Source organism: Anolis sagrei, chromosome 11 (assembly GCF_037176765.1).
Source record: "Anolis sagrei isolate rAnoSag1 chromosome 11, rAnoSag1.mat, whole genome shotgun sequence".
Taxonomy (NCBI): Eukaryota; Metazoa; Chordata; class Lepidosauria; order Squamata; family Dactyloidae; genus Anolis; species Anolis sagrei.
In genome coordinates, this window is record NC_090031.1 from 29068486 (window position 1) to 29079371 (window position 10886).

Sequence of the window (10886 nt, forward strand, 5' to 3'; positions counted from 1 at the left end):
TGTAAATACTCAAAACATTTAACCTGTGGATACCTCAATTAATGTAATTTTATTAGTCTCTATTTTGATTTTGAGATTGACCAGTAGCTTCTGCATTTCCCACCCTCGGCTTAGACTCGAGTCAATACGTTTTCCCATTTTTTTTGTGGTGAAATTAGGTGTCTCTGCTTATATTTGGGTCGGCTTATACTTGAGTATATACGGTAGCTTTAATTACTAAAGAGATCTGGGGGGGGTGCGATCTGAAGAGGAAAAAGGCCCTCAACACAGCCATTTCCTCCCACTTCAATCCCCACTTTGAATCCTTGAAAGGCCCCAAAGAATCGAGCTTAATGACAAAATAGAAACGATTTACAGACTGGGTTGAATAGGAAACCATATTCATTCTGTTTTCTGGATACTTGCCCCTTGTGAGAGGGTCCCAATCCCTCCCGCTTGGTTGCAAAAGCCACACAGAGAACAAACCAACATCTCAAACAACCGCAAACAATAAGGGAGCGTCTGTCCCATGTGTTGATCTCTATTCCGATTCAACCCACAACAACCGCCTCCAAAGCTCAGTTGTGGCTGTATTAGTCGCTAATTTCACCTCTGGGGAAAGCGAGTCCTGATGTTTTTCCTGAATCCACAAAACTTGAGCAGAGCTCAGCCCCACGCCAATCCGTTTGTACCTTTGGCAGAATGGGACCCAGGCAAGCGGAGGCGCTGGCTTCTTCCTGTGGGATGCATCTCCTCGGGAAGCCGTCCCGTCTGTCGGCACAAAAGACGGCTCACGCTACCTCAGGTAGTAGTCGATGACGGCAGAGAAGGCAGCAAAGCCCCCGCAGCCCAGGAGACCCGCTTTGGCACCGGCTGCAAGGCAAAAGGAGGCCATGGATGAGCAAGTTTTCATCATTTCCACCTTCCATTCCTCTCCTTCCTTTCAGCCCTTGGTTCCGCTCCTTTTACGTTGTGCATTGGCTGCAGGAGGACTCCAGCTTGGGACCCCTTTGACGGCAGTGGCTCAATGCTGTGTCATCCTGGAAACGGTCATCCCAAGGCAACAGCTTTGTGGAGACCCCAGGCTTCATGTAACAAGCTTAAGCTGGAAGCCCTTTAATGCTCTTATTTGTGGGAGATTATCCTATGCAGGCTTTGGGACAAGATACACATCATGTTGGGCTCAACAATAATACCACTCTCCATTTCACTTGGGTCTATTTCTGCTTATTATTATTATTATTATTATTATTATTATTATTTCTTGCCTCTCCTTGTGGTTCAAGATGACCGTGGCGGGGACGAGAGATAGGGCCTTCTCGGTGGTGGCTCCTCGGCTGTGGAACACCCTTCCTACGGACATTAGACTAACACCATCTCTAATGGTATTCCGCAAAAAAGTGAAGACCTGGCTATTTGAGCAGGCGTTCGAATAATTAGTGCAATGATTGGTTAATGAACACTGGAATGGAAAAATGGATGACGAATCTGGAACATGTTTTTGATGACGAGACGACAGTGAATGGGTCATGTAATGTGTTAGGTTGTTAACTGTTTCTATACTGTAGCACTGAATTTTTGCTGTTCGTATTTGTTGTGAACCGCTGTGAATCGCCTTCGGGCTGAGAACAGCGGTATATAAATAAGGTAAATAAATAAATAAATAAAACACTATATTATTATTATTGTTATATCCCTGATTTATATTTATATTATTTATAATATAAATAATATAAATATATTATAATTTATATAATTATATATTATTATTATATCCTTATAATCATTTCTTTTTCTCATCCAGAGAAAATCATTTTATGTTGTACATGTGACCCGCTCATTGTGACTGATTTCTCATTGCATTACCGTGTTCTGTTTTATTTTGTTTTATTGTATTCCTGTGCTTTATCTATTTTATTGTGGTGTTAGTTCTGTTGTTCTGGTTTTATTTTATTGTATTTTGCTGTAATGTATTTTTGGGCTTGGCCTCATGTAAGCCACCCCAAGTCCCCTTTGGGGGGATGGTGGCGGGGTATAAATAAAGATTATTATTATTTTACTGATACAAAAACACAGTATGTCACAGCAAATGAGATCTATATGCTGGATTTCGTATCACAAAATCACAAGTCAAACACTTCCCAGCATCTAGGATTGTGTGATGTATTATTATTATTATCATTATTATTATTATTATTATTTTACTGACACAAAAACACAGCATGTCACAGCAAACGAGATATATACGCTGGATTTCGTATCACAACTCGAACACTTCCCAAGCATCTAGGACTGTGTGATGTATTATTATTATTTTACTGATACAAAAACACAGTATGTCACAGCAAACAAGATCTATATGCTAGATTTCATATCGCAAAATCACAAGTCGAACACTTCCCAAGCATCTAGGACTGTGTGATTTATTATTGTTATTATTATTATTATTATTATTATTATTATTATTATTATTTTCTGACACAAACGAGATATATTTGCTGGATTTCATATCACAAAATCACAAGATAAACACTCTCATGCATCTAGGACTGTGTGATTTATTATTATTATTATTATTATTATTATTTTACTGACACAAATGAGATATATTTGCTGGATTTCGCATCACAAAATCACAAGTCGAACACTTCCCAAGCATCTAGGACTGTGTGATGTATTATTATTATTATTATTATTATTATTATTATTATTATTATTTTACTGACACAAACAAACGAGAGATATATGCTGGATTTCGTATCACAAAATCACAAATCAAACACTTCCCAAGCATCTAGGACTGTGCGATGTATTATTATTATTATTATTATTATTATTATTACTACTACTACTACTATTATTATCCTAGCCATCCCCTGCCACGTGTTGCTGTGGCCCAGCCTGGTGATCTGGAAAATGAAGTAATGAGAAAGTGTTGGTTTCTAATCTATGTCATGTCTTTCTGCTTGTGGGCAAACCGTATATCTTGCGGTTTCTTTGTCAGTGTTGATGTGGAGATTGTCTAGTTTGCCTACTTTGGAACTTGCAACAAATCATTGTCCTTCTTTAGGGGTCCCTTTCAAATCTATGGTACTATATCTGTCATATACATATATGTGTTTGTGTCTGAATCATATATATCTATATGGCTGGATGGCTCTGTAAGGAGGACTTTGATTATGTTTTCTTGCCCTGGTGAAGGAAGTTGGACTGGATGGCCTTCAGGCAGCATTTCTCGCAGAAGAGAGCAAACCACAGACCACTGACTCCAATGAGGTTTGAGCCCTGTCACATGCACAAGGGAGGACCTTCTCACAGCGACACCAGAGACACTCCCTGTGGCTTGCTTCTGATCAAAGGATATCTAGTATAATGTCAAGTTTTTGATTGTGATTTATTAAAATACATTATAACGGTATCATCAATTATTACATGCACAAAGAAATGCTTTATATTATTATTATATATTATTAAATTATTGTATTATTACATACACAAGGAAATGCTTTATTATATTATAATTAATATAATATATTATTATTACATGCACAAATGCTTTGTTATTATATTATTATATATTATTACATGCTTTATTATTGTGTATTATTGCATGCACAGAGCTGCATTATTATTATATTATTTTACATTACTACATGCACAAAGAAATGCTTTATTATATTATAATTAATATATTATTATTACATGCACAAACGCTTTGTTATTATATATTATTACATGCTTTATTATTGTGTATTATATTATTGCATGCATAGAGCTGCATTATTATTATTATATTATTTTACATTACTACATGCACAAAGAAATGCTTTATTATATTATAATAATATAATAAAGCATTTCTTTGTGCATGTAGTAATGTAAAATAATATAATAATGCAGCTCTGTGCATGTAATAATATAATATAATATAATAATACACAATAATAAAGCATTTGTGCATGTAATAATATTTATATATAATATAATATATATACATGCACAAATGGGTGAATAATTCGGGACTATGTCTGTTCTTGTTTTTATTGTATTTTAAAGTTAATTGTATTGTTTTAATCTACTGCTGTAAACCGCTCTGAGCCAAATTGGGAGTAGCGGTATACAAGTCAAATAAATAAATAAATACATATAGTTATGGTATTATTATTATGTTCACTAAGAACTGCATTATCATGTATTATTATTACATGCGCAAATAAATGTGATATGTTATTAATACAATTATTGTATTATTATAACATACTCAAAGAACTGCATTATTATTATGTATTATTTTATATTATATAATTAGCCTATTGTTAACCACTCTGAGTCGCCCTTGAGCTGAGAGGGGCGGTATATAAATGTAAGTAAATAAATAAATAAATTTGCTTTTGACAAGATAAATAAATAAATATGGTAACACCAATATGACATAATTTAAAACCCTAGAAGCATTATACTCGAACTAAACTAAAAATAAAATCCTTAAAGAATTGTATGAGTCTACACTACCGTATGATCCAGTTCAAAGCAGATAATTCAGAAACTGGATTAAATAGCAGTGTGGATGGGGCTTAACTTGATCTTAAGGAGAGAAAATGGATCCTAGCTAGAGGGCCAAAGGAGAGAACCTGCTGACATAAAAGTGGCCTCTCTGGCCAAATAAATAATAATTATCAGAATCAGAATAGTCCTTCTTACCTACCTCTCCTGAAATGGCCCAATACAATGAGAATATTAAATGAGACCATAGGAAGCACAGCACTAAAAAAAAGCCATGTTTCCAACTGAAGGGCTTACTCACCCCGGAAGCCAATGGCTCCTCCAGTGATGCATCCGCTCATGACGCTGTTCTTCCAGTCGGATTTCCCTCGATACTGTGGAAACAAGGAGTAAAATAAATACCATCACTAAGCAGAGAGATAAAAATACATTTATAATGATATATAATATAATAATATAATGTGATTAGAATATATATAACATAATAAAGCATTTCTTTCTGCATGCAACAATATAATATATACCTATAATAACAACACATTTCTTTATGTATGTTATTATATAATAATGCAGTTCTTTGTGCATGTAATAATAATAATATAATAATGATAAAGCATTTCTTTGTGCATGTAATAATATAATAAAGCATTTTGTGCATGCAATATAATATTTGTAATAATAAAGCATTTCTTTGTGCCTGTAATAATATAGTAATTACATTAATAATATAATAATAAAGAATTTCTTTGTGCATGCAAAAATATAAAATAATACATAACAATAATGCAGTTTTTTGAGTATGTAATAATAATACAATAATTATATTAAAAATAATATAACACATTTCTTTGTGCATGTAATAACAATACATAATAATAGTGCAGTTCTTCATGTACGTAATAATACAATACCTATATTAATAATAATATAATAAAGCATTTCTTTGTGTGTGAAATAATATAAAATAATACATAACAATGATGCAGTTCTTTGAGTATATAATAATAATACAATAATTATATTAATAATAATATAACACATAATACATAATGATAATGCAGTTCTTAGTGTACATAATAATAATACAATAATTATATTAATAATATAATAAAGCATTTCTTTTTGCATGTAGTAATATAAAGTAATAATAATGCAGCTCTGTGCATGTAATGTAATATAAAAATACACAATAATAAAGCATTTGTGCATGGAATAATAATATAATAATATAATAAAGCATTTGTGTATGTAATAATATATTAATTATAATACAATAAAGCATTTGTTTGTGCGTGTAATAGTACAATAATTTAATAATATATAATATAGACATTTCTTTGTGCATGTAATAATAATACATTAATGATATTACATATAATAAAGCATTTCTTTGCGCATATAATAAAAATAATAATAACAATAAGATAATAACGATAATGCATTTCTTTGTGCATGGAATACAAACGGGAAAATTGAGTGAGCGTAATACGAAACGGGGGAAACATATAATGAGATGGGATCCTGCTGCAGAGAACTCTTACAAAAGGGCATAAATAGCACGGAAAGGAAGAGCTCACCGACTCGACCAGGCACTCGGTGCAGGAGAACATGGCGCCCACAATGGCAAAGTTCTTGGCGTAGGACATCCCCCGCTGCCCCATGTCCTTGAGGACCTCTCTGGCGGTCGGGGTGCAGAGGGGGTCCTTGGGGTCGAAGCCCACGTTGGTGTCAATGCCGGCCGTGAAGACTCCGAAGGCACCCCCCAAAACAAAGCCTGCGAGCAATGGGAAGAGGAATAAACAGAAGTGACGATGAATGACAAGGTTTCCTAATACCTAAATGCATGTCATGTTCCTATTTTGACAGTTGTTCTATTCTTTGGGGCTGATTATTGACCACAATAATAATAATAATATATATTTTATCAATTATTTCCAACACTATTCATGCCAAGTGTGGTCCAGATCCATCATTGTTTGGGTTCATAGAGCATTCTGGATGTAGGTGAACTACAACTCCCCCAAATCAAGTGAATTTCTTCCAAAGATCTCCAGTACATTTTGTTGGTCATGGGGGCCCTGTGGACCTACAACTCCCATAAAATACGGTGAATTCTCCCCAAACCTCTTTAGTATGTTCAGTTACTGATCAACTTCTCTGTTTGCTGTGTGCCATAGAAAAGAATAGGAAAGGGTTAAGGAAGAGGCAGTGGGCCCAAATTGGTGTCTCCTGAGTAGTGGGAGCTATAGCTGTTTGTGGACAATGTATTGTCGAAGGCTTTCATGGCTGGAATCACTAGGTTCTTGTGGGTTTTTTCGGGCTATAGAGCCATGTTCTAGAGGCATTTCTCCTGACGTTTCGCCTGCATCTATGGCAAGCATCCTCAGAGGTAGTGAGGTCTGTTGGAAGTAGGAAAATGGGTTTATATATCTGTGGAATGGCTGGGGTGGGGCAAGGGAAGAGCTCCTATAGCCCGAAAAAACCCACAAGAACCTAGTGTTTGTGGACACCCCAGCCACACACATACATACATATTTTCACTTTTACTATGTGTTTAGATAGATAAATGGTGATTGAATGGGGCTAGACACACACGGTTAATTATATTTAATATATTATTTATTAATATTATTGTATATATTATTTTGTATCATGGAATCCTAGAATTGGAAGAGACTTTGTGGGTCATCCAGTCCAACCCCATTCTGCCAAGAAGCAGGAACATCGCATTCAAAGCACCCCCGACAGATGGCATCCAGCCTCTACTTAAAAGCCTCCAAAGAAGGAGCCTCCACTACACTCCGGGGCAGTGCGTATGACTCTTATATATACCATGTATGTTGTTGTTTATTCGTTCAGTCGCTTCTGACTCTGTGTGACCTCACGGACCAACCCATGTCAGAGCTCTCTGTCTGCAGTCACCACCCCCAGCTCCTTCAGAGTCAAGCCAGTCACTTCAAGGGCACCATGCTGGATTGTGGATCATTTTATATTGTGTCTTGAATTTTGAACCTTGTTCTTTCTATGTTGTACACCGCTGTGAGTCGCCCCCGAGCTGAGAACAGCGGTATATAAACAAAGTAAATAACTAAATAAATAAATAAAAATAAATGTATACAGACACAATATATTTATTATATTATATTAATATTATATTATATACCATGTATACAGACACTATATATTTTTAAATTTTATTTTACTTTTATTATTTATTATTTTCTACCATATTATTTTGTATATTATTTATATTTTATTATATATACTATGTATACATGCAGAGTATATATATATAGTTTATTTATTTACAGTATTTATATACTGCATATACAGATACTCTCTCTCTCTCTCTCTCTCTATATATATATATATATTCTGTATAAATAAAGATGTGATGTTCGTATGTGGGATTAACATAATAATATAATAAATAATAAAACTTTATTTATATATTGCTCTATCTCCCCGGGGGAACTCAAAAACCACTGGACGAATGGACACCAAATTTGGATACAATACACCTATAAGGCCAACAATTGACCATCACTCATAAAAACACTGAAAAACACAGTGGAAGAGACTTTAAAAGCAAAAAAAAAAAAATTACATTACAATTCATCCGCAAAACAACATATTTACACATATACACAAATATACACACACATATAAACATATATACACACAAAACACATATACACAGACTGGGCCACAGCAACGTGTGGCAGGGTTCGGCTAGTATATATATATTTATACAAATAAAAACATAGTGTTTGTTTGTGGGATTAACATAACTCAAAAACCACTGGACGAATTGACACCAAATTTGGACACAAGACACCTCTCAGGCAAACAAGTGACCATCACTCATAGAAATACTGAAAAACACAGTGAAAGAGACTTAAAAAGCCAAAAAATAAAAATACATTACAATGTATGCACAAAACCACATGCAAACATAGCACATATACATAGACTGGACCACAGCAATGCGTTGCTGTGGCCCAGTCTGTGTATATGTGTATTGTGTGTGTATATATGTGTATATATATGTGTGTGTGTGTGTGTATATATATATATATATATATATATGCACATGTGTTTTGTGTGTGTATATATATGTGTATATATGTAGTTTTGCACATGCGTTGTAATTCATTTTTTTGTTTTTTGGCCTTTTAAGTCCCTTCCACTGCATTTTTCAGCGTTTTTATGAGTGATAGTCACTTGTTGGCCTGATAGGTGTCTTCTGTCCAAATTTGGTGTCAATTTGTCCAGTGGTTTTTGAGTGATGTTTATCCCACAAACGAACATGACATATATATATATATATATATATATATATATATATATATATATATATATATATAAACAGAATATTATATTTTATATTTATAGCATTTTATTACGCATTGTGCATTATATTTTATGCCTGTATTATTGAGAAATATATATATATATATATATATATATTTCAGAAGTTAGATATATTTATTACAGAATATTATATTTTATATTTATGGTATTTTATTACACATTGTGCATTATATTTTATGCCTGTATTATTGATATATATATATATATATATATATATTCAGAAGTTAGATATATTTATTACAGAACATTATATTTTATAACATATTTATATTTATTGTATTTTATTACATATCGTGCATTATATTTTATGCCTGTATATTTCAAAAGTTAGATATATTTATTACAGAATATTATATTTTATATTTATGGTATTTTATTACATATTGTGCATTATATTTTATGCCTGTATTATATATATATATATATATATATATATATATATATATATATATATATCTCAGAAGTTAGATATATTTATTACAGAACATTATGTTTTATAACATATTTATTTATATTTATTGTATTTTATTATACATTGTGCATTATATTTTATGCCTGTATTATTGAGATATATATATATATATATATTCAGAAGTTAGATATATTAATTACAGAACATTATATTTTATATTTATATTGTATTTGCAATATACACGTTGTGCTATATATTTTATGCCTGTATTATTGAGAAATATATATATATATTTCAGAAGTTACATATTTTTATTATAGAACATTATATTTTATAACATATTTATTTAATTAATTATTTTTCAGAAGTTAGATATATTAGTTACAGAATATTATATTTTATAACATATTTATTTATATTTACTGTATTTTATTACATACTGTGCATATTTTATGCCTGTATTATTGAGAAATATATATATTTCAGAAGTTAGATATATTTATTACAGAATATTATTTTTTATAACATATTTATTTATATTTATTGTATTTTATTAGATATTGTGCATTATATTTTATGCCTGAATTATTGAGAAATATATATATTTATTTATTTATTTTTCCTAGCTATTAGATGTAATATATATATATATATATATACACACACACACTGCCTAAGGGCGCCCAAGATGGCGCCACGACTGCTCTCTTCCCTCCCTCCCAGCAGCCCTTGCGTGGCGTGCCGGCCCTCTTGCGGCCTAGCTCACCTCCCGCGCAGGCCAAGGCGGCCTTGAAGGTGCAGCTCTCCATGGCGCGCTCCACCGCCTTCTGCTCGGCGCTCTTCACCGGCGAAGGGAAGCCCGCCAAGGCCAAGGCCGCCGTCTCCAGGCCGGGACGAGGCCCGCGCTTCTCCCCGACCAGGTGCTCCAGCAGCACGCTGTACTGCAGCCCTGCCGGCGACGCTTCTTCGGACCCCGCCGAGGGAGAAGGAGACGGCGCCGCCATCGTGCTCGCTTTCCCTCAGAGGCCGAGACTCCGTCTCCCGTCAGGCCTTGCGCGGAACGGCCTTATTGCTCCCAATGGGAATCCCTGCCGCAGAGGCTCAAGGGAGATGGAGTCCACTAAATACCCTGAGCTCTTTCTTGAAAGGACGCCATGTTGTAAAACTTCACAGACTACATCTCCCATCTTGCCTTTCGCGGAACATTGGTATCGTTTCTAATGCGAATCCCTGGCGCAGAGGCTCGCGGGATATGGAGTCCTCTAAACACCCTTAGCGCTTGCTTGAAAGGACGCCATGTTGTAAAACTTCGCAGACTGCAATTCCCATCTTGCCTTTCGCGGAACAGCCGTATTGTTTCTAATGAGACTCCCTAACGCAGAGGCTCGCGGGAAATGGAGTCCGCTACACACCCAGAGCGCTCGCTTGAAAGGACGCCGTGTTGACAAAACTGCAATTCCCGTCTTGCCTTTCGCGGAACAGCCGTATTGTTTCTAATGCGAATCCCTGCCGCAGAGGCTCGCGGGATATGGAGTCCTCTAAACACCCTTAGCGCTTGCTTGAAAGGACGCCATGTTGTAAAACTTCGCAGACTGCAATTCCCATCTTGCCTTTCGTG

General features: G+C 34.6%; 1 protein-coding gene across 1 annotated transcript; it reads right to left on the bottom strand.

Annotated features, from left to right (window-relative positions):
• Window positions 1-269: 269 nt before the first annotated feature.
• TIMM22 (translocase of inner mitochondrial membrane 22) lies at window positions 270-10383 on the bottom strand. Its single transcript, XM_060756863.2, has 4 exons — window positions 10035-10383; window positions 6060-6256; window positions 4784-4856; window positions 270-852 (listed from the first exon to the last, which is right to left on the bottom strand). Exons 1-4 carry the CDS (start codon window positions 10270-10272, stop codon window positions 776-778), a joined length of 585 nt encoding a protein of 194 aa, XP_060612846.2. The 5' UTR covers window positions 10273-10383; the 3' UTR covers window positions 270-775.
• Between the last annotated feature and the right edge of the window lie 503 nt (window positions 10384-10886).